Source organism: Epinephelus fuscoguttatus, linkage group LG8 (genome assembly GCF_011397635.1).
Source record: "Epinephelus fuscoguttatus linkage group LG8, E.fuscoguttatus.final_Chr_v1".
Classification (NCBI taxonomy): Eukaryota; Metazoa; Chordata; class Actinopteri; order Perciformes; family Serranidae; genus Epinephelus; species Epinephelus fuscoguttatus.
In genome coordinates, this window is record NC_064759.1 from 21,177,851 (window position 1) to 21,203,435 (window position 25,585).

Here is a 25,585-nt window from a genome sequence, read left to right on the forward strand (position 1 = left end):
GTCAGGCTATTTTTAGCAGCCTGTCTCTGTTTTTCCAACTGCTTTGTAGGTACCAAACATGCATGTTTTTTAGTTACTCATCATTGTTCCTTCTGGGGCTTTTCAGACCCCAAATGTGGGTGTTTTTTAGTGACCCATTGCTGTTTTTTAAGCAGATTTTTGGGCATCAAAATGGGTGTTTTTTAGCGACCTGTCACTGTTTTTACAACAGCTTTTCAGGCCAAAAATGTGGGTGTTTTTTAGCAGCCCCTCACTGTTTTCCAGCAGCTTTTTAGGTACCAAACATGGGCATTTTTGGTGACCCATCAGTGTTTTTCCTGAGACTTTTCAAACCCCAAATGAGAGGGACCTGTCACTGTTTTTCCAACAGCTTTTCATTCCCCAAATGCAGGTGCTTTTAAGCATCTCGTTGCTGTTTTACCAACTGCTTTGTAGGCACCAAATAGGTGCTTTAGTAACCCATCAATGTCTTTCCTGGGGCTTTTCAGACCCCAAATGTGGGTGTTTTTTGGCGATCTGTCACTATTTCTTCAGTAGCTTTTTTGGCAGCAAACATGGGTGTTTGGTACCAGGCTTAAACCAAGTTTTTTTTCTGTGCCTAAACAAACCCACATGTAAACCACAGTTTTGTTCCAATGTATCCACCACAAAATAATTATAACCACCAATTTTAACATATCCATGGTTTGCAAAACTGTACTATGGCAACATTTTCTCCTGATAAAGGGGTTGTTTTGGTACTGACATTCATAGAAGTGGTTTGAAAAAAAAAAGATTAATCATAAGCAACAGCAAGTTTATTGGGCAGAAAAAAAACCTGTTTTTGACTATATACATCATCTCTCTCAACATTTAAACGTCATTATTACTGGCAGTGTGTGTCGCTGTTGGTAGTGTGGGCAGGCCTAAATTTAAAATGAGCTCCCCCCCAACACGTGAATCAAGATCTTACCCCACACACCGTACATGTAAACAATGCTATCACACAAGCAAGCGCTGGCATCGACTGTAATCCTGTTTTGTGAGGATTAGGCCTGCGCGGAGGTTGAGCTGATCACTGTATCTGTTTGACAGGTGGATCATGCATGAAGCATTCATTCTGACACACAGACCCCGAGTGAATGACTAAGATGTGCAAACTACCAGCCAGTGGCACAATAAGCAGATCCAAAAACACGCTAGTCAGCACGCCGCAGCGATAAAGAGTTACAGAGATAAACAGCTTTGATGTGCAGAAAGAAATCAGCCCTGTGTTGATGTTTAGAGGATATACAGTATGTGAAAGCTGAATATATGGCAGGATATACAGCAGGAGGTTTAGAAACTTTCAAATATGAGAGAGGGGGGGGATTATACACAACGGTTACTCATGGTGCAGAATTAACTGTTCAGTCAGAGTTAATTCTCATTTTTCAGCGATGACTCTGAACGTGGTTTGTGTGATGTTGTTTGTCAAAGGTTGGCCTGCTGAGATCAGCCGCACTGAACACCCGGCGGTCCCTTTTTTGTTTTCTCTCCTATTTCAATTTGTACTTCCTGGAAGACAATAATTGGTTATTGCGTCAGTGTTGACTTTTTCCTAACAATGTGTGATAGGTTACAGGGATAAGGCAGTAAGAAAAGCAGCCCTGTGTGAATGCGTGTGTGTGTGTACATGTGTTTGCCAAAGGCAGAGAAGAATATTGTACTCACATGGCGGACATCATTTTCCCTGCATGCAGAAATGTTTGACTGCTGTTGAGAGCAAGATGACATAAATTAAATATCATTTTTTAACAACTTCCTGTAATCCGTGCTAAGAGGTTTACTCACATTTACCTTCCAATAAAAAGACAGCGGTCATTGCAGAGAGGAAACACATCTTGAGAATGTTCAAGTGCACAATCAGCTCGTTAGGGGAGGCATCTGGAAAGTAGAGCAAAAAAAAAAAAAGGGAAAGAGCAACACTGATTAGCACTGACTTATCATGTTATTGAGCACGACAGAATTAAATCAGGAAGGTTGAACTGGCTTTGGTTGATGGACATTCGCCTCCTCGCTGGGAGGAGAGGTGTTTAAACATTGATTGGGAAAATCATTAATTTGTTCAAGTATGCAGTATTGCAGGCAATCTGTTGCCTTGGAATGATCGATGTGTGACCCACATTAACAGTCAAGTAGGGCAAACACTGAACAAGCGGCTTGTGGTATGCGAGGCCCTGTCGTCCCTGAACTCTGTGTCAGTGCAGACTGTGTTATTTGGAAGGAAGTTGCCTGCAGACTAGCAAAGTGGAAAGAAGTGTTTTGGACATCCAGGTTTCCAGAAGCAAGAGTCTTGTTCATTTTTTGTACAAGGTTAGGTGGATTCAGCTGGAGCACTTCCAAGGTAAGAAAATCTCTCTCAGTACAGGAGTTGAGCAACTGAATTAGATTATAAAGTCAAAGGAGCCTGTGTACATAAAACCTGAGAGCTACTCCGATCAATAGTTTTATATTAATAATGGATGAAATGACTACGCATAATGTGAATGTAGTGATACACATGTAATGTCAATGTACATGTAGTGATGAACCCAGACAGAATTGTCAATACTTTTCAGTTTTCTGGCCCGCAACACTAGCGTTTGGGTTCAGTCTCACCACTTTCATGATTGTTGTTTTCAGTCATGGCTGGTTTCTTTTTTGTTGTTTTAGCAAAAACTCCATTCTGTACTACACCAAAAAACAGACACAATTCGACAGTACAGTCAGAGATTTCCCTCAGGAGATGGTGGAGACCAAAGCAGAACTAAAAGGAGAAAGAGTACTGGGATAAAACTTGGCACTGTACATTTCTGCAAACCACAGATATGTTCCATTTCTATGTTTCATACCTATGACTTAATTCAGATGACATGTATATATGAGCTTAGTTTCCCATCAGAAGGAGGAGGGGATGGTGCGACTGGGCAAAATGGCTGCCAAACAGCAGACAGCAACAGGCCTCTTTTCAAGAAAAACATAAGATGGTGTTTTTAACGAAGATTTGGGATGCCCAGCGATGTTTGTAAAGACAAAAGTGTTTTTTTTTAACAACCTTTCGGGATATGTCCAGCGGTGTTTGTAGAGACAAAAAGCAGGTTTTCTTAATGATATTTTGGGACATGATTGATGGTGTTTGTAGCCACAAAAGCAAATGTTTTTTAACAACAGTTTGGGACTTGGCCAGCTATGTTTGTAAACACAAAAGTGATTTTTTTTTGATGACATGATGTTTGTAGCAGCAAAAATGGATGTCTTTTTACGACAGTTTGGGACATGTCTGGCAGTGTTTGTAATGGTGAAAGCAGGTGTTTTTAAATGACAGTTCGGGACATGTCCAGCGGTGTTCATAGAGACAAAAGCAGGCATTTTCAACCATATTTTGGAACAGGAGTGCGGATGTTTGTAGCCACAAAAGCAGGTCCTTTTTAACAACGTTTTGGGACATGTTCAGCAGTGTTTATAGTAAGCCAAAACATGATGTTTTCCTCACCCTAACGAAATGGTTTTTGTGCATAAACCTAACCACACATTTACCACAAAATTGTCACAACAAAAAATGTTAAATTAAAATGTATAGAAACATTGAGTTTTAACATATCGAGCTACATATGGCTACATGCAATTCAGGGTCCAAAGAACCACTTGGAACATATATAGGAAGTCCTTTATTCTCTATTATTTTTAGTAATGCTATTATTTGCTTTCTTTTATTATTTATATAACTTATTGTTCCTTCCTGCCTCTAACTATCTTTCCAATGTTACATATCCTTGGTTTGCACAAACGTACAATGCCCACATCTGTTCTTGTGATTGGATTCAGCCAAAAACACAACTTTAAATGACTGCTAATGATGCTCCATAACTGCAGGATGTGTAAATTAGTTTGCTATAAACTTTTAAAGGAGATAATATGTTAGTGTTGTTTTTAAAACTTCCTTTGATTGCCCCAGAGCGCCCAAAAAGTCTGTTATGGAGAACCTCTGCGTAATATTTCTGCAGGCTAATGGCAGGCTGGAGCCAAAGATTGTACTTTGAATGAATCTGATAATGCATTCAGCATTTCAAATCAGTTCACTTTCAGATTCTGGGTAGATGTTAGATGAATTCAGCCAGCAGGAGCAGTGGTTTTTTTTTTTTTTTTTAATTCAAATTGCAATGACATGTGCTCCTCATTTTCTACAGCAGTGGTGTGTAATATTTAGAGGCATCTGTCATACCAAACTGACAGAGGGAAAAAAAAAACACGATTTCTCTAAGGCAAAGTTAAATATTTAAAACTGATGGGTGTTATATTGTCCCATATTAAAGTCCCAATTCTTATGTTGCAGAACATTTAGGATGGTAAAAAACAATCAGACTACAATCAGTGGCTCTTTGCACCTCCCAACTAATATCTCCAAGACACATTTCTACTGTATAAAATTATAATATTTGCAAAATGAATCAATTCCTTGTTTAGTTACCCCAAGTGAAGGAGGCAGTCAGAGCTGTGGTCATGGCAGGGTGGTCCTGCACCCCACAAGTGAAGGTGATCCCTGCTTTCAAGGACTCCTTCTCTGGCAGGAGAAACACACTGAAGAGATACGCTTTCCGGCTGTGGTTGTCCATCACCTGGAAACACTTTGGGTGACTCGTCGGCATGAAGTCCAACAACCAATCTGAGGACAGCAGGGCTCTTTCAGCCTGGGGTTTAGACAGGTAACCATGGGGGTTAAACACAGGAAGGGTGCAATTGGTGACTGACAGGTGATCGATATTGGCTGCTTCGCTCTGGTAGGTCCAGGTGAGGGTGAGCTCGCTGGGGTGGAATCCCCCGGTGAGACAGAAGAGAGCCCACTGACCAGTCTGTGGGTTGGAGGGAGTTTGGAGGTAAATCTTGGGAGCTGACGGAGGTGCTAACGGAGGAACAGGGATGAGAAACAAAGTAAACACATCAGATGAGATAATTTAAACTGTGAAAGTGGGTCATTGCAGCAGCAAATAATGATATGCAGCAAGAGAAAATAGGACAGAAATACGAAAAGAGCGAATGTGGTGGTATTAGTCATAATACAGCCATTTATTTAAAAACAAGAACGGATTAAGAAAAAATATGTTGATAAAAAGTATGAGAACACATAAATTATATGCGTTCACTGGCAAACCCTCTGAGACATAAAGGAAAAGGACGTAAAATATTGCATACAGCACAATAATTAAAACATGCATAACTGAAGCGCTAAATACTAAATAACTATTTTGAATTATGCTGCAGTCACTCTCACTGCTAATGTCTCTTCCACTAGTTCTACTATCTTTACTGACCATTTTGTCTGTATGTAAATTTAGTTACAAAATGTTTTAGCTACAAATAAAAAGCTGTAAATATAAAAACAAAAATGGGAAAAAATGAAATGGTATGTAACAGTAAATCTTAAGTGAAACACAAACAAGAATAAAATGGTTAAAAACATGCAATTTCAAGTATTTGTTGGAGGCAACATCGCATCCAGACAGAAGCAAAAAGATGCTTTTCTTCCGCATGAAGGATTTCCACATAATAATTTGGCCATCCCTCCCTGCCTTGTTTTCTGGTGAGTTTCAATTCCCCGGGCAAGATCGATACAAGGCACTGCGCATGGTGCCGGGGTGATTATTTCTAGATCTGTCATGAAACTGCTCAGGCAAAAAGATGAACTCTGAGGGAATTTCACATGACTTGAATTTTTATAGATTGAGCCTGGCCGTTGCTGTTATGGTGAAGCATGGTCCACCCCGACGCTCGTATCGAGCTGCCTCCCCACTAAACACTGTGGCTCTGGTGCACAAAAGATACAAATGAGACATAATTACCAGCATGGCAACATCACCCAAGCACAACAACTCTAATGAATTTCTAAAAGGAGCAATTTATTTCTCACCCAAGACGACCAGCTCGGTGCCGTTGCCCCACTCTGGGTCTTTCTGCAGGACGTTCACCTCACAGTAATACCACCCAGAATCCTCCAGTGTTACCTCAGAGATCACCAGGGAAGACGTTTGATTCTTCTCCACAACCCACTGCCTGGATGACTTTGGGATGAGCTGCTTGTCCGACTTCATTTTGAACCACTGAACCCCGTACTTGAGGGATTCAACTTTGAAATGACAGGACAGGGTTGCCGTTTCACCCCGCATCACACTGAGTGAGGGAGGGTACTGTCTAACCCTCAGTCCCTCCGGGGTTGCTGTCAGGGCTAAAGACACAGCCATTAATACAACGTGTCATACAAGGAACTTTTATAAAGTGCAGAGCAGACCTGCGGGTCAACTACAAATACTTTAAATGTGTGTTTAGTATGCCTGGGTGACAGCTGGGACAAAGAGCTTCAGACAGAAAACTCAAGCAACCTCAAGAACAAAATTGGGAGTCAATTTAGTATAATTTTATAATGCATAACACTTATCGAATGGCTCCCATTGTGATAAACTCCACTTAACAATGCTGTTTTTTAAAACTCTCTTTTTTTTCTCACCAATGCACACACTCTCAAGTACAAAAGATTTCAACAGCCTTGGAGTGTCTGTTTGATTGTGGCGACCGCTTGTCTAGCTAAGTGTGATGAAGTGATTATTAAGTGCGATGATGAAATACTGCAGATAAGATAAGCAAAACACTCAGTTGCTCACAATTGGAGTGCAGAAGACAAAGAAGACCAGCAAACACAGAAATGATGGCCCAAAAACAGGTCGCGTCTACCTCCTACTTCTTTTCATTAAAAGACGAGCAGAAGCAAAACGTTTGCAGTAATTTAATCACTTTTATAAGGTAAATATAAAACTGAAAAGATGTTATGTAACTGCAAAATATTGTACCAAACTTTTTAAAGGGGTACTCAAAGAAAATACAGCAAACACGATGTTAACAGAGATCAAACCCTGGGTGACACAACAGACTCTGTGACACGACTGACTTGTATTCGGACTGACCTGGTACTTGACCTGCCAACAAGAGAAGCAAACAAAGGCCAGTCAGTTTTGCCATGCTGTTGCAGCTGTTGTTCCCCACACCAAGCTTGAGTGGTGAAATAATTTCTCAGGCAGGCTTAAGTCTGAAGCTCGCTGTGCTTTAAAAAATGTGATGGTGTCAGCTTGTTTTGTTGTTGCACTCGCTGGTTAGGCGATGGTTCATTAATAGGTCATTCTTCAGCAGAAACCTGACTCTCAGAGACTGTTGGGGTGAAAAAACTACATATGTCAGTGTCTGGGCAAACAAATAGGCACTCTGTCTGCATGCTGACAGAAACCACAGCGCAACAGTCAGCGAGTGCTGCTGCCATTATTCTACAGGTCTCTGTTTTACAGCGTCAAAGCTGTTTACATCATCTAAACTATTTGATTTAAAAGATTAGTATTTTAATTTTAAGTAATTGCAATCATTTTTAATGAAGCAATGTTCATTTTTAAAATATCCTTAGGACATTGAAGGTTTATATTCACATCCAATTACCTGAGAAACAACTGTTTATTACTGAAGTTACATTAAAAGAAAAATCCCAATAACACAAAAGCCCCTTGTGATAAGTAATGATTGCTTTATTAAAAACAAGTCAGTGTTTTGAGTTTTGAAGCCATAATGTTTTTACAAGCATTCATAAATTCTTTCTTCTAGTTTAAAGGCTTTGCAGCACATTACTGAGTGTGTTGATGTATTCTGGGACTCTTGTTTTGATTTGGGCTTTTTGAGTTTTTCTTGTCTGATAGCTGTAAATATGAATTTCCTGAGTGGCCTAATGAGCTACAGTATAATTAATTCAGATCTACGTCCTCCAAGGGGGAGAAAACTTGTGATGCTAGGTGTAATCATCACCATCAAAGCAGCAAACACACAAGTTTAAAATGTGAGTTCAACTTTTGGAAAAAAGTCAGGGAGTGAGAGCTACTGAGGATCCACCATGTACAAACATTAAAACTGGCAAGACTTAGGGCCTCTACACCACAGTTTTTTGAGCCCTTAAAGTTAGATAGTTTTCTGTGTTGATGTGCGGAGGGTGCACTCAGAAGCAAGGGTGATGCCCTTGAAGCATGTTTTTCCAGACACCTGTTTTTCAGGTGGTGATGACTGTGCCCTGATTGTGCTTTCAGACCTAGACTTCACTTGCTTTGGTCCGAATCAGAGACTAATTCTGTTACAAAGTTGCATAATTGCCTAGAGTTGGTTCATGTTCTCACGGCAGCATTTACAAGCAGACCAGATAAAATGCCTTGTGTGAAAAAGCTGCTCTTGACTGGTCAGAATTTCCATGCGGGAAAAATCCAGGAAGTGAACAAAACATTGAAGAAGAGTACACTTGCAAGATAAATGTGACACTTTCTAATGTCACAATGGAGGGACAACTACGCAGGCTGATTTTAGCGCTGCTCATTGTGGACTATATTGCTGTCATTGTTCATTTTAGTCAAACCATACAGTTTGAAAACGAGGCGCGGCTCCAACTAGAAAACAATGTGTTGATGCATTGGATGTGCTGAATGTGCATATTAAGGCAGTACAGGAGGAGGTGCACATTAGGAATCCTCCAGGACTGTAACATGCTCATGTTCAACCCAAACAATGTGTCATGTGACTGCAGTTGGTTTGGATCGAGGTCAAAACACATTCTCACACCAGAATTCGTTTGTAACCGGACCAAGACCACCTCTTCAAGAAGGTCTCACTCTGGTTGTTTTGGTGCACACCCGAATGTGATTGCTGTGTTCACACCTGCCCAAACGAACTGCACTTAGGGAGCAATGAACTTGAGTTCGATTGAACGGAACAAAACAGGGCAGGTGTGAAAGCACCCTGAGATAAATAAACCTCAACTTTTGGAATGCAAAAACACGCATTGATATCATGTAATGAGGAACAACCATTTACTGCTGATAAATAGCTTCAGAAAAGAAGCTGATCATTTAATGCAGGGCTATCCAAAGCTTTACATCTGTTCTACTCAATTAGGCCTGATAAACACTTAAAAAGGGACGTCCGGAAGAAGATCAGCTCTGAACTCAAGATTTCTGTGAAGTAGGCTATGACACGGTGTTGGTTATGGTCGCTTAGCAACGTCAGATGCAGCTTGCCTCGGTGTCCTTAAAAGTTGACACGGATTAGGCACAAGAGTAGCACCCAGTGCCAGACTTTGCATTTTTCAAGGCAGTAAAAAATGCGTCGTGTCCTTACACAGAGGCATCACACATTGCTTTGCTTTTTGTGAGTCAGAGAATTATTCCAAATAAAAGAGAATCTTTAAAGTTAACTTTACATACTTTTAAGATTAACATCGTCCTTTTAAAATGACAATATTTCTTATTTTCTGGCCACAGTATTAATAAAAGTCAGTGTAACCTTTTCAAATCCCACGTCTGATGAATACACTTTCCTCTTTGTGTACACACCTATCAAACGGCACTTTAACAACCTGTCGGCTAAATGTTTAAATATAAATATAATTTACAAAATATTATGCAGGAATTATTGTTGTTATGTCATCTTATTTTACACAAATCTCAGTAGATTACAATTTGATAGTTTTTCTTGCCTGGACTGAATAAAACCATCCTCTCTGTACAGATTTAAACAAACTGAATACTGTTTAAATTTTTGTTATTACAATGAATAAGAGCAGATTAGCTCTTAAAAGCTGTTGTCAATTTGATTGACAATAAATGACTGAGCATGAGGAGCTGTGTTGAAGCTGAAGATGAGGAGACACAGATGTTTATCATCAGCAAGAGGCGGACAAGTGGTGAGTTTCCTCCCAGCAAGAAATTAACACTAACCACATGACAACAGTCAGTGTTAATCAAAATAGACCCTGACAAACTGGTTTAAATGAATAATTTTCATATTAATGATTGGCAATGATTACAGATCATTTCTATTATGATGTTATCACCCTCTAATAACATCTAAATCACTCGTTGGCCATGTTGTCTGAGAGTCTCATCAAAGTAAACATTCAGACGCGTTAATAAAAAACCTCAGAGACAAACCTGCAGACACAACAAAAGCAGAGGATCTTTACTCAGCAGGAAGCGAAAAGCAAGCAGAAGCAACTCGCCTGACCTCACCTCCTTTCCAACCACAGGGGCCAACAGAGAGCCTCGCTCCCAGCACAAACCACACACAGCACATTCTGTTAAAAACAAAACTGATTTTTATTTTTTTGTCTCCCTCCACTTGATATGATTTTTAACTCCACTTCATGGATTTTGAAAAAAAAAAAAAAGAAAAAGAAAAGAAAAGAAAAGAAAAACACACTGAAAATAAAAGTCAAAGAAGACAAGTTCAGCAACTAAACGGATCAAAAAAGAAGTACAATCATTGCTTCACAGCACTGAACATCTGTCAGGGTGGAAGACAAATGTTTTGTTCCTTTCATTGTGGTTTTTTTTCTGTCTTGTGTGTTTACATTGATGAGATCTTGAGAAATGTAATAATGCCTGTAATTCAGGTCTGTGTTATGAATGAACCAAACATGCCTGCCCTGTGTGCAGCTCAGAGAATATACAAACACACACGCATACCGCTAGATGCTCGCAAGAGAAGCCCCTTGAAATACTCAATGCTCATTGTGGAGCTCCATACACACCTAGATGCACAGGTACACACACACACACACACACACACACACACACACACACACACACACACACACACACACACACACACCAACACATCGTCTATATCAGCAACAGCAGAGTGGGCAAACCTGGAGCACTGAGGGGTGGGAGGGCAGAGCTTTTTACAGGTTATCTCCACACAAAAAGAAACAGGACGGGAAGAATGACAGGAACTAAATGTGTGTGTGTGTGTGTGTGTGTTGAAAGAGTGAAGCGAGAGAAAAAGACGAAGAAGAGTAGAGAGAGGGAGATGGGTTCCACATTCAACACTAACCTAAGCCAACTCTCAATTATACACGGTGGGTTCTCTTCTGGTCAAATTTGTTATTAGTTTCCAAATGAGACATTTTCCATTACTCTGCAGCGAGGGTTCCTGCAGTCTGCTCACTCTTATTGCCCTCTTCAGGCACACAGCACATGACCAGCCCCTATCATACATCCTGTCATGTATCCCAGCCTCCAGCGCACCTTGCACAGTAATAAGACACTTGTAGCCTGCATCGGTGACTTCGCCGCAGCCCTGCCGTCTCATAACTGCAATATAAATCAGCACAAAAACACCAGTTGGTGCTGTCACTCGTGAAAGAAATCCAAGTTTCTCCTGTCAGTTCTCGGCATCACAACCAATATTTACCCCTTGGTTGATTGACAAGGAAAATGCCAGGCGTGGGCTGGTGATTCAAGAGAGGCCAAGTAATGGGACTCTTTCTATGTTGGAGATGTGAGGTGGGCGACTTAATGACTAGGGGAGACGTGGTGGGCGAGATGCCTCCATTGTGTTGCCCGGCCCGCGCGAGCGTTGCTGTTGCTCAGCTGGTGGAGTGCAGCACGCTGTTAATTAGCCAGACGCTCCTGTTCTTAGAGAGGTGAGTGATTGACAAGACGCCATCTGTGGTCACACTGACGAAGAGGGCGAGGCTGGAGTCTCTGTGGCCTGACGTCTTTGCTGCAAGCTGAGCTTTTAAATATATACAGAACACCTGAACTGAATGGTATGTATAAAGAGTCTATCTACTTTCAACTAAATACTAAGACTGAACACATCTATCTATCTATCTATCTATCTATCTATCTATCTATCTATCTATCTATCTATCTATCTATCTATCTATCTATCTAAAGCAATTAATGAACACTAATCCCAATCTAGACCTACACTCTTGTCATATGACTTTTCAATTTACAATTTTGATGCCATTTCCAAACACCTTTCATTGTGCTCATGCTCACTGGTACAGAGTCTTTCCTCACCACAGTCCCATCTAGCATGCTGTACACTAATGCACTCCTTAGGTAATGGAAACGTACTGGGCCTTAATAGACTCGCAACATGGACTTTGCCCATGAGAACTGACTGAGCCTGTAGATAGTTGGTAAACAATGGATAATTAGGATAATATATGGGAATTAGGCGTGCTTTGCTGCAAAGGACATGATCAGGGGATTTACAGCGGCGATAATCATTCATATATAATTGTCACTCTGTGTTGCATACATAGCCTGTTGGTATATTGACTCTGGTGCAGCAACGTTAGCAGTTTCTCACATTATTAAATTATAATCTGTTACATATAATTTCTTACTGTTGTATCGCGCGCTCTCATCTTATCTCTGTGTATTTTACATCCAAGCATAAGCCTGTAGATACACAGTGTCAATGGCTGCTGGAATTGGCAACGGCGATACGATCCAGGTTGCACCTCTGTCACTACAAATAGAGCATAATGTAACATTACAGCCCCCACTGAATTGCAAATAGGGTGTAAAAGCCTGGGGAGCATGTACGGTTAACACTATATTATGTGGCAAAAACAAATACCAGCCCGGATTGACTTGAAAAGAAAAACAAATGATTAATTCTTCATTCCCTGGATCTGAACCGCAGCTCTGAACACATAGTTTACTGAGCTGACATTACAGCTTGCCCAAATAGTTTCAGAGAAGGGTTTAAAATCGATGCGCAATTAGGGGTGTCTTGTATCAGGCATGATGAATTATGCTCTCTGTTCTAAGGCTGGTCTATAGACACTTGATCAATTTAGCTTCTGGGGACCTGGTACGGCAGGCCGGGGAGAAATTGCTCTATTCCAAAGCCATTCGGTCGAATGTATTGATTAACCATTGCATTCTGAATTGAAAGTCGGTCCGGGATCTGTTCCATGTAGGGAAGGTGTTGTAGGAAAAGCTCCAGCGAATAAGCAGTACATTCAAACCCTCTCCACAGCTTACACTTCTTTTGCTATTCTACAGTCTCGGCTTTAAAGCACCATAATTATTTTACTATATCACTGCAACAGCTCAGGAGCGATGTACAGTATCTGTCCCTACACCCTAAGAGCTTAATTACACGACCCCTCTCGGCAAAGGCACAGTGCTCTGAAACTGTTAAATGCATTTCAAAGTATTTTACAAACCCCTATTACTAAAATCAATTTCTAAATACTGCGCTATGTTAACAAAAAGCTATATACATTCACCTCCTCTTCCACCCATCATCTGTGCACATTTATTAAATTTTACCATAAACAAAAAAGTGCAACACTGTGTTATGTACTGTAAACTGGCACTGCGCGCTAGTTTTGAGAGCTCAAAACATCTTCATTGCACCTTATTAACAAAGATTCTGTAAACAGATCACAACCTTCAGCTGCAGGAGCCAATCAACCCTTTCTCATCAGGGTGCGCCGAATGCAATTAGGGGCCGAGCAAACGTCTTGTTTATATCACTGTAAACTCATTGAACCCCGGTTGGGGTGTTATTTATACACTTGAAGTAGGCCAGACTGTGTTTGTGATCAAGGCTATGTTAATGCTATTCATATTACATAGTGCAAACCATAAATAGTGTGTGGTACACCTTCCCCTGGGAAAGACCACAGCGCTCAAGTTTGGAAATGCAATATGAGCGCCTGTCTGTCTTCCCCCTAACTGGAGGGTTCACAGTCTGGTTAGTGTCATCCCATCTCCCTCTGGCTCTCCCTTTTGGATTTGCATTGTCAGGGTATCCTCCCACAGGCCCGTTGGACCGGGCGCTCTCTCTCTCTCTCAAACAGTATCCTCTTCTACACTCAAATTGTGCACCCAGGGGATCTGCTGCCTCCTTGCCCACACCCTCTCCAGTCCTCCTCACTCACACCAGAAGTGTGATTCATTTACATTATACATCATGACTCATGAAAACATGTTCTTTTGCTGCTTGTTTGTACAAATACCCACATTCTGTTCATCACCACTCCACCATTTCAAGTCATATTGCCCAAATTCCCATCCTTCTGGACCCATTAGCCATAAATCTGAACACAACATACAATGTTTCTTTTTTTTTTTTCAAAATCCACCCATACACGACATTGACGTGCTTTTTTCAAACCCACATTGAGAAACATGACAGCGTGTTATTTTTTTGTCCGTGTTTTTTTTTTTTTTTTTTGGATGTTTTCTTCTATTTTTTGTTGTTTTTCTTCATCAAGGACAGATTATGTACATACAGATGTTATATGCCACTGACAGACCCAGTGGGACATTGACATGGAACAGTGTACAGTATTTGAGTGGGAAACAAAATAGGAAAAATAAAAACAGCATGAAAGACAGAGATACTGAGAGGATGGAAAAAGAGACTGAGACAGGAAAAAAAGAAGCACTGACCAAACGACCTGCTCTTGTGCTTGAAATGGAATCCGTCATTATTTTTGGAGCAACAAGATGCATGCACAAACAGTGTGTTCTGTCACACAGACAACCCGACTACATCGCAGAGGGCAAGACTTTTTGAGTACAACATGTAGTGTTTTAGATTAAGGGCCATTTAAACAGAGCTTCACAATCATTTCAGAGTACTGTACACAGTAAAAGTACAACAACAGACTTATTTGATATACCTTGTTAATGTAGTTTTTTCAGATATTACACCACAGCTTTAACCATATCTGATACCTCTTGCACAGTAGAGTTAGGGGTTATTGCTGGTTTGAAACAGAATCAAACAAAAACACATTCAGACAATTGATTCAGTACTGAGTAATTCCCCTTTAAGGTCGCAGTAGTCAGGGTTCAGCTGGGGTGAACTCATCTCTCCGTGCAGGCTCGTTATGGCAAATTTGCATATAGTCGCTGCATGTGAGTGAAACAGTGTTTTAACAGAGGAACGAGTGCCACCATATTGAAATATGGGCTTACCTCCCACTGTTTGTGCCGTGTGGGAGTAGTGGATGGATAATTGTGCCACAGGGGTTTTGTAGTGCCCATGCCTGCATGTCACAGGTACACATCGGAGGGAGTACTGTTGCACCAAGGCGAGGTTGTCCTTGAAGAGGATTCCTGTCAGTGGCAGGATTGAGCTTGATTTATGGGGGCCATCACTGGCTGGCAGGAGGGACAGGTGGAGCCCAGGCTCCTTCACTTAGCCAGCCACAGGTAACGGCTAATTACATCTTTATCTCCCTGCGGTCTGGCCGAACAAGAACCGACTTACAGCTGCGATCAGAGACTGACATGGATCCAAATCATTTATCTAGCTGGTCGGAGAGAGACACACACTATGATAAGTGGACAAATATGCTGTAAATGTGTGTGTGTGTGTGTGATGCAGTTAACAGCATGACAAAAAAGAGTCCAGTACATAAACTGTTACAAATTATAAATTACATTATCATTCACTGCCTCTGGACTTGGATGAAATAATCCCTCAGACTGTTTCAAATGCGTTTTTAAAAAGCTTGTCATGGCAAAATAGAGCACATCACTTCGAAAACTTTACATGTCTTTTTTTTTTTTGTTGTTTGTTTGTTTTTTTCATTGTAGTTGTTCAATGTGTGTGACTTCTTAGAGTAAAGTACAAAAATCATTTTTCCCACGCACGGCTCATTACCATCAGGATTTGTTCATTTTTTTTCTCACATGGAATTACTATTCATAGTTATTCAAATACTTATTAACATCATCATCATCTGTACTATTATTAACACCAAAAAAGTAAAAGCAGGTAACCTTGCAGAGTAAAACAGACACAGTGCAGGGAGGGTAGGGTAAGGGTGGGGGTGGGGGAGGGAGTGAAGGGAGTATGGACTCACAACAGGAACATCTCTAACCGGTACATGCTATCAACAAGCGACAAAGAGGATGGAGCTGCAGCTTTGAAACAGAAGATATTGTTGTCACTGGACAGTCTCTTGCTGCTTCAGAAAACTGGAGCGAAGTTGAGGCTGATGGGAGATGTCGTTCTGCGCCAGGCAACCTGGGGTCGCCGGCGTGGCCTCTGTACTGCATATATTTACACTGGGGGAGGAAGACGGAGGGAAGAGAGGGGGTGACACGGAGCAGAGAACACTATAGCGATGCGAAGGGCGACTAGACAGAGCACGTTGAACAGAGGGGCGGGGAAAAGGGGGGCGAAAAAGGTTTGGGTAGTGAGGGGGTCTACATGCGAAACCTTGGTATAAACCCCCCAAATTACATAAAGGGGTAGTTAAGACTGACGCCGTCACCACCCACCCTTTTTTTTTTTTTATACATTTTGACATCATTCATAGCAGCTTCACTGCTACACAGTTAAAATCAAAAAGCCATACATGTTTGTGTGTGTGTGTGTGGGTGTGTGTTTGTGTGATCAGAGGGTGACACATGGCCACCAGTTGGACAATTTTCAAAAGGTCACATGACCATCAGTACCACATTATAACTATAATTTCCATAAATATCCACCATAATATTGAGATTTTATGTATCATTTCCATAAGGCAAACATTGTAGGTCAGTCATTAGTCTATGTAGTATATTACATAAATGATCGTCCAGTTGTTAGATTATCTATTTTTCTCATTGATCACCGACACAATAATCGTTAATATACACTCTCTATCAACATCAGCTCGGTGGTAATAATGAGGGGACAATAAAGTGAGGGGGGAGGTACCAAGTCAGACAAATCTGCAAGGCATTCTGGGAGACATTAAGAGAGAGACAGACAGTGTGAGAGAGAGAGAGGGAGAAGAAAGAGATGTTGACAATGGTTTTGACCTCGAAATTGAATTTGGGAGGGGGGGGTTATTGGGGAGGGGGGGTAATGCGGTCGTGTGTTTGATGCAATGATTCAATGGCTCCTGGAATAATGCATATTCTTTTTGTTCACAGTGATGGGTTCGTAATTAAAGAATTTCATTTCCTTCTTCCTTCCGTAGAGAGGGGGGTTGGGGGGCGCAGGGGTAAGGGGGGCTTTCAGGGACATTTAGGGACAATTCCAGGTGGCGCTCTCGATCTTTACACCTTCAGCAGAAGAACAGCAGTGAGGGAAACCCAAACACACACGCCAACGCTCATCCCTGCATGTAAACCGGTCCCTCGGCCCTGTATGGCCCCCGGTCCTGGAAGGGAAGAGGATGGAGAGGAGGGAGGGGAAAAGGAGAAATGTGTCAAGTTAAATACGAACAGCAATGAATTTTTATTATAACAATTAATCAACAAAATTAACTCTGATACCCTGGCGTAATTACTCCAAACATTTAGAGGAGCTCTAGTCGACATTCAGCATTAATGTAGCAGCAAAAATCTATTTGCTGTGTAAAGATATAGAGTAATGGCATCTTGAATGGAGAGTGAAGTTATGCTCCATCTGTAAGTGCTGTAATCCGAGCTTCTCTGTTCTTTGCTGTGGTAAGCTGGTCCAGCCTCGTGATCATTTAAGTGCATGTCTGTATCCCAGTGGGTAGCTTATTACTTTTGCTCTGCTTTGCGCTAGCTGCTGGCTCAGAATCCTCCATGTTGAGAGCCATGTGCAGACAACTTCTGAATCAGTGATATGCTCTGAATATCATAATGAGCTCCTTTAAGACTACACCTTTGCGTTCCAACAGTGATTTTGTGTTTTACCAAGTTAGAACTACATTTCCCATATTCCAACAGCTTTCACTCATACCGCCATCTGAAGCTGTGTCTTTACAGCATTGTCTTTTTGGGTGGAGGGTATCAGTATCCCCATTATTTTCAATATGAGAACATCTGGATCCCATTTAACATCAGTGTGTACTTAAAATAGGCAAAATGTGTGACATATGCTGAAGTCATGATAAAGTTAACATGTTAAGCTTACAGGCTGACATTTTTGACTTATCAAACACAGGTCAACAGGCCAAACATCCATTTGGATGTGCCAGAAAGAAACATAACTCAACCCTACAAGCACAGCATCCATTCAACGGGAGCCCCTAATTGGAATGCAGCCATCATGAATGTTATTAGTTACACCTATTTGACACATGAAAATGACCACCAGACAGGTCTATTGAATTTCCTAATTTACCATCATATTAATATGGTTAATCTTAAGTTACAAAGCTGTGAAATGCTAGAGTTTACATGTCACAGGCGTTCAGGGCTGAAATTCTGACTTGTCAAACACAAGTGAAACCACTGACATTAATGACGACTGTAGGTATGCCTGAAATTCAAGCCGCTGAGCCTGCATGCAGAGCACAAGCACACAGCCATTGTGAATGTTATTAGTTACACCTATTTGACACGTCTAAATGACAACCGTGAGAAAGGTCTATTGAATTTCTTAATCAAGTGACATGTATATGGTTTATGTCAATTACAAAGTCATGAAAAGCCTGAGTTGACCTGTGAGGGCTTACATTTGGACCTCTCTAAACGTTTCTCCCCACCAAGAAAGATAACTACAATAATGTAAGCATCCACACTGATGAACAATAACGTTCTGTAAACAGTGGTGCCAAGCCTGCGCTGTGTGCTCCAGCTGTATCGGCAGCTTAGGAAAATAGATACTGATGGCTTGTTACTGCTGTATGTATGTGCAGAGATAGAAAAGGAAGACCAGAAGGGTATGTGTTCACAGGCCTGTGGTGATTCAGTGTGTTGTTCAGAAGTATTTCAGGACTCTATTTGTTGTGATGTTCCAGTATTTACAGACTCAGACTGCTCCAGTATATCGAGCAACAGATGCAGACGCTGATGCGCAATGTGCAAAAGCACACAAACATCCAGAATTTATTGCACTGTGACAGGGACACATGGTATGAGCATGGATCCGAAGCCTAAACGGGTTGCTAACTTTGTCAGTTTCTCACACTGTAATGAGGAAAAAGCAACACTGTATAATAAATACAGACAAAGCTATCTAAAGAAATAACCTCTGGGTCATTTTGCAATTTACAGTGCTTTAGTCAATAGTAAGAAAGGCACAAGCCACATTAGAATTAAATTAAGTCATCAGTTAGTTACCAAAATTAAGATATGTGCAGGTTTAAAGTTTTACTGGAAATGTCAGACTAAATTGAGACTCCGTCGTGCCTGTGTGGGTAAGTGGATGGATTTTGGTTGGCTGTCAGTGCTTCTATCATCCATCAAATGAAAGTGATCCCAACGATATTATTTGGCACAGTCGTTCGTCTTTATTGTTGTGTTGTGGACATGCCATCCACTTGAGTTAGAATGATTTTATGAAACTATATATGCACAGTTATTGTCATAGTTTTTACTCTTGGTGTGTATGGCCCTTATCAAAGGTGAAACTAATAACATTTATAATGGCTCTCTTCCATTTAGGTGTGCCAGAAATCTGAGCCAGTGAGCCAGCATACACAGTACAAGCACCCTGGCACCAGAACACCTCAATGAAATGCATCCCTTATTAAGTCATTAGTTATTTCTGTGTTTTGCAAGTAACAATGCCCGCAGTGAGAAAGGTCTGTTGAATTATAAAATTCAATATGTTAACATGTTGAATGCCAGCCAGTGCTGTAGAGATAACCTTTCTGGTTTTCCAGAAAGCAAAGCAAAAATCAATATTATTCAATATACCATTGAGCACATCGGATGTGGAATGCAGAATTACACCATGATTGAAAGGACAATTGTAAGAAAGCCTTAATTTACCTTCTCTCTTCCTGTTTTGTGCCATTAGGCAATCTAGTAGATTTCTAAACTGTAACCCGATGGCTTCTAATGTGACAGTGTAGAGTAAAAGCTAGCACAGGCTGCCAATGGTGTCAGTAATGGACTCATTTGTTGAGGGTAATTACAATAATGTGCCAATTTTGATGTGATAGTGGGTTGTTGATATTAAAATGCTACATGTGGCACCTTTAAAATGGTGAACAAAGAGGTACAAAAGCATAGAGACAAAGTCGGAGGAGGCAGTGACAGTGAGGGACAGCGTATGAATAGAAATGCCGCAAAGTATCAGATTATGGTCCGATTTTCCGTGCCTGGTCCAGAACAGAAAGGGGTTTGTTGTGTTCTAATGATGGCAGGAGGAGATTAGGAAGGAAAGAGGAGGCAGAAGGACAGATGATGGAGAGATAGGCTGACAGAAGTGGCAGCAGTGGTGGAAAAAGAGAGCAGGAAGATGTATGGGTCTGACGGCAGAGTGAGTCATTGAAGGGAGACTGGCCGAGATAATGGGTAAAGGAATGAAAGAAGAAAGGGGATAGATGAAGGACTCACTTAAGATGGTAATGCTGAATGCAGTAAAGGGGGGGAGGGAGGGTGACGGGAAATGGAAGGGTAGGAAATCGCTCATTGGGGACGGTTAATGTGAATTGGGCTTGGAGAGAAATGACAACTTCTTGGGTAACGGGACAGAGCAGAGCGACAGTCTGTGTGTGTGCATGCAGGAGTGTGTATGGACGAGAGATGGAGGGTGAGAGCATGAACGAACGCGCGCGCGAGAGAAGGTAATATAGGCAAGCAAAGCTTTAATGGGGCGGAGAATAACGAAAATGGGGAGAAGGAGGGAGGAGAGGGCTGAGAAAATGCTGTGTTGTGTGCAGAGCAAAAATGAGACGCTGCGAGGAGGGAAAAACAGTGCGTTGTTCTGTGGTCGTATCTCATGTCTGTTTGCTAGTCACACCTGATAAATGTGAGTGCACCTATGTTCTTGTGAAAGCTTGGGTTTGCATACATGTGTGCCCTGCACATGCACCTGCATGTACATCTATGTGATAACTTACGAAAGAGCAGCATGCTGGCGTTGGAAGCCCCCAGACGGTTTGAGGCAAAGCAGGTGTAGTTGCCAAAGTGTTTCTCTGTCACATTGGTGAACAGCAACAGCGAGCGCGTCTTCTCGTTTTTGATCCTCAGGGTGTTGTCACTCTCAACCGGCCTGGGTGGTAGTGGTGGGGGCGTGAAAGCGAGAGAAGGAAGCAGGAAGAAGAAGAGAAAAAAGAGTGTGTCAAAAAAAAGAGAAATAACACAACATCACACTTAGTGACTCAGCCCGCATAAGCTGCTTGTTTTCTCCGTCTCTCCAGAGACGACCAAGCAACACAGTCCCTCTCCACACACCGGCTCTGTCTCACCTTGTACTAATAGTGAAATCTAACAGTCCATAAATAACAGAGACCTCCTGCTGGGGCCTATTATACTCTATTAACAGCTCTCTCTGGCTGGCAAAGGCTTGTCTAAGTACGTCTGCATCTTATTTTGGCTGATGCCAAATCATCCTAACTCTTCTATGCTCTCTGGGACCTTTTACAAACTTGGAAGGACAGATTATGTGTGGGTAATGGAGAGCAAATAGGTTTCCAACAAGCTAATATTTCTCCAGAGATGGCAAAAACATACATGATTATCTCAGACCTATGCTAATGTCAGGGGTTAGGCAAATGGACAACAGCCAAGACTACGTCCACAGAAAGTCAGACTGTTTTTTTAAAGATCTCATGTCCCCACAGAGAGATGCAGCCCAATTATTGGTGGCTGGTAAATCTCTGTCGTGTTCCCTCCTTTTCTCTGTTATCACCTACTGTAAACTGTTTGTTTTAAATACTGCTGAACTCACAGTGTAAATGTTCTCATTAACATGTTATGTTTTTGTTGTCAGACAATTGATTGGCTTAGTTTAGTTCAGTCATTTTCTAACTTATACAACTCAAATGCACATACGAAAGAATATTAAATAAATAATAATAAGTCATCACTTTTGAAGCAGAGACAAACCAAAGCAAGTTTTGCTGACATCTTAGCTTATTGCACTTATCCTTTTTACATTTATTGTTTTGTTCTCTTTTGATTCATACATCAAAATGAAAGAAATAAGCAAACTAAATATATGTAAATTATATATATCCAAAAGTCCCAAACAAAAATTATCCACACTAGTGTTCATAACTTGGATTTCTATTTCTAAATCAACTTGTTTGAGTATTTTTGAAAAAAATCTGTGCTACATATTTTATTTCCTTTTCAAAGCTATTTCATAAATTAACTTCTTTGATTGGTACAAATTTTTGTTTTGCATTTGTTCTAATCTTTGTTTTTGTTAACTTCTAACTTCCTCTGAGTTCATACAGACTCACTCTAATTGTCACTGGATACAGTCTGGAACAAGTCCCAAGAAAGTGAGCCCGGCTTTGAGGGAAATTTTCTTAGGGGCCAAACAGTGGAATTACAACTTCTGGGTATGTCATGTGACTCTGCCAGCTAGTTCAGGCAGTCAGCTTGAGCTGCACTGATTCATACACACGTCACACTTCACTCTCCATATGTCATCTACAAAACACACCCTCTCAATTCGGCAGTCTATTTAAGCTGCAAAATCTTCTCAGCTCTTCCTTTGCATTGTCTAAGCAAAGGCTGCTGCCCTCTATCAGAACTACTGCTCGCTCTTTCAGCCCCAGCCCCACCCCATGTGTAGGCTCTGGCTGAGGGGTAATATTTAATCATCACTCCTCAATATCTCATGTAGACATATCTGTGAGGAGCAATGGGGCCAGAGTCTAGACAAACACTACCTATGTTCTGCTGTGAGTTGTCTGACTGAAGACTTTTTCCCATAGACTTAAATTGGGTCTGTCTCTAAATCAGTGGATAAGTTATCTTGAACGTCACAACTCCCCCTGTAACTGATTCATTTGACTATCAGGGTTTGAACCATTTGGTCCGATAACATTTTGAAAGTTTATCCCCGTTCAAGTTAGCAGAAAGCTAAACCAGAAGTAGCTCAACTAAGCCAATGAAAGTCTCTGGTGCGTTTACTCTAAGGGCCCAATGATACCTAAGATCCAAACTTTTTGGCTTGAGTGCCTTTCATAGGAATGAACATTACATTCACATTATTTGTATGTGGTTTCCACCACAGTTTGTGGTCAAATACCCCCAAAATGTATTTTCATAAACTCCTTCTGTTATAGTAGTTTGAGTATAAACAGTGATTCACTTGAGACTCACAAGAGCTGCAAGTTAACCAGCTGCTGCACTGAGATGTTACCAATCAATGTCACAAATGAAAAACACAGGTTAATAATGACGCCTATGTGATCAGCTGTACTGACAAACCAGTGCTCACAGAGTGGGTTAGAGTGAAAGTTGTCCTCCACAGCTCCCAAACTGTGTGTGGGCAAACCTACTGTACACCATTGTTTCAGATGCTCAGTTTTACACATCAATACTAAAATGCAAGGCTGGTGTTTATGGATTTTTTTTCACTCTAGAGAGCATTTTTCAAAAAGCTTCATTTTGTGTTTAAAAAAAGCCTCTGCTCAGAAAGGACCAAAACATACATTTTAGATGTAGCTGGCTCAGTGTGGATAGCAATGATCTCTGGTGGTCTCACCTGTGGTCATCTCTGTACCACTCGAAGGAGGCTGGTGGGACTGCCATGGCTTCGCAGCGCAAGATGGCCGTCTTACCCAAATGGGCTGGCATGTTCTTCACGTCTGTGATCATGGGTGGGTCTGGCAGAGGAAATGGGGGAGAGAAGAATGGACAAACAGAAGGAGGGAATTCAGCAATTAGTATACATCTGCCTTCACCGAGAAGTCGAGTCAGGTCAGCACAGGGTTGCAGAAGCCCCCCCCAGAGAGAGCACAATTAAGATGTATGAATTCATACATAATAATGCATCTACAGAATTAACATATATCATTAATACATCATTGTTCTATAACACGGCAGGTCTAGAGGGAGTTGAATTATCACCTCTGGGCTGTTGTTGTGGTGCAGAGAGTGCAGAGAGGAATACTTACAGTTGACCGTGACCTTGACTTTGCGCTGATCAGGTGGAGCCACTCCATTGTTGGTGATGCATTCATAGTCCTCGGCCTGCTGCCTCTTGATCTCTGTGATGTCTAGGAACTCCCCATCACTGACCAGCCCATCTATTGACATAAGGCAGGTGTTAAGGGTTACTGTACATTAAGCGCAAGGTGACTCAGGCTAATGATTTATGCTTTACTACTTGAGATACCATGGCAGATGGACTGAGACCCAATTTATAACCAATGTAGCTAACAGAGCGCTGGAGAGGCACCAATACCTATATCAGATAATGACATATAATGCATATTTAGAAAGTATTCTGGGCCCAGGTATTCAAAAAATTTAATCCAGGATAAACTACTCTATTTTACTTTTGTGTTGGTTTTTAAAAGCAACACTGGATCGGATCACCCTGAGTCAGATACAGACTTTTCAGGAATACCACATCTGGATAACCAGCGCTCTAAATGGGCCTGCATATCCCAATGTAGTCTACTAGCTATGTAAAGAACAAAAGGTAAAGTAGCCATCCTTGGGCCACTTTAAGTGTTGTTATGATACTAGACAGAAAACAGCATGGGAGATGCAACTGTTAGAAAATAGCCTTCTGCTGGGATAAAGATAATCCTGATGTTTTGGATTAAAGGTGTCCCAATCCTACTGAAAAGTTTTAAACAACACATGCTTAAATTTTAATCCAGATTTAAACCCATACTGGATTACACGATCTAATCCAATTTCAGAATCCTTTTTTTTTTTATTTTGAACAACTGGGCTGTGAAAATCTTCTCCAGCGCTGACATATAGTTTGATATGGTGGAAATCGATATCACAAACAAAGATTACAAATGAAATACGCAACTCGATGTTTAACACAATGAACAACTAATTCTTAGTACCAACTCTTCAAATACTGACTCTTGGTCAGTGGCCCTACACGTCAAAATATGATGCAATGGTGCAGTGGTTAGCATTGTCGTCTGGCAGCAAGAGGATTCTCAGTTCAAATCCAGGGTGGAAGGTTTGAACCCCAGGGCCGGGGAACCCTTCTGCTGCTGCTCTGCTTGATAAATGTGTACAGTCTCTTTTTGAAATAAAATGAAAACGTGGCCGGAAACTTCATTTTAGGTTTGCTATCTCAGGTTTAGGCAACAAGAGAACATTGTTATGAAAGGAAACCATCATGGTTTGGCTTTAAAAAAAAAGTGTTTGTTATTAATGTAACGTAGCTTTATATACAACATATGTCACTTGACATACGACAACTGTGTAGCATGCTACACATACTAGCAAACTATGTTGTTACTAAAATGACTGACTTTGGGTTTCACATGGGACATGAACAGTAGGCTGTCAGGTGAAAGTCTGGAGTTTCTATGCAGACTTTCTCACTCTTTATATTGTGGTAGTTACCTGGAGCATCAAAAAATGCAGCCACCTGGTGCCTCTCTTGCCCTTGCTAAAGGGTGCCTTAGTGCATCAGTATTTGACAAGTTGGAGGTGAGATGTGTTTGCAATAAACTGTGTTATATTGGTCACAACTCTTTCTCACTTTGTTAATTTCTATTTAGAATTTGCTGCTTTTAGTTATTAATTTGGATAACAGAAAACAACATGAAAATCAATAGGAAGCAATTCCATGAAAAAAAAATTATGACACTGAAATACTAACAAGCCCTAATAAAATATCTGTAATCAAGAAATATTGATTTTATTTCAATCATATTTGGCTCATGACCCAAACTAAGAGCCTCAGGCTGGTTTGTTGAGTAAACTGAAGGGTCAGTCACTGAGTTCTAGTATAGATGCAAAGTAGGCAAACATGATTTGGCAGCAGTGACACCATTACTTTTACAGTGTCAGGGGAAATTGCAAGCTTTTCTTCCAGACAGTGAATTCACCAGGGGTTGACGGTCTGTTCACTACATTACGTATTAAGAAGAATATTTGGCTGTTATTTG

At 41.1% G+C, this 25,585-nt stretch overlaps 2 protein-coding genes across 2 annotated transcripts in view; both read right to left on the bottom strand.

The window, feature by feature from the left end:
• Positions 1-1,398: 1,398 nt before the first annotated feature.
• LOC125893848 (tyrosine-protein phosphatase non-receptor type substrate 1-like) lies at positions 1,399-7,024 on the bottom strand. The gene is made up of 6 exons (XM_049584781.1): positions 6,954-7,024; positions 5,906-6,220; positions 4,469-4,900; positions 1,819-1,905; positions 1,693-1,734; positions 1,399-1,536 (listed from the first exon to the last, which is right to left on the bottom strand). The coding sequence occupies exons 1-5, from the start codon at positions 7,006-7,008 to the stop codon at positions 1,703-1,705; spliced, it is 921 nt and encodes a 306-aa protein (XP_049440738.1). The 5' UTR covers positions 7,009-7,024; the 3' UTR covers positions 1,399-1,536; positions 1,693-1,702.
• A 3,155-nt stretch (positions 7,025-10,179) lies between these two features.
• Positions 10,180-25,585, bottom strand: part of iglon5 (IgLON family member 5) — a 136,669-nt gene continuing 121,263 nt past the window's right edge. Inside the window, exons 5-8 of the mRNA XM_049584015.1 lie at positions 23,612-23,743; positions 23,200-23,320; positions 20,597-20,748; positions 10,180-16,990 (exon numbers count right to left, since the gene is read on the bottom strand). Coding sequence (XP_049439972.1) covers positions 16,887-16,990; positions 20,597-20,748; positions 23,200-23,320; positions 23,612-23,743 — 509 coding nt within the window. The 3' untranslated portion in view covers positions 10,180-16,886. The remainder of the gene's footprint in view (positions 16,991-20,596; positions 20,749-23,199; positions 23,321-23,611; positions 23,744-25,585) is intronic.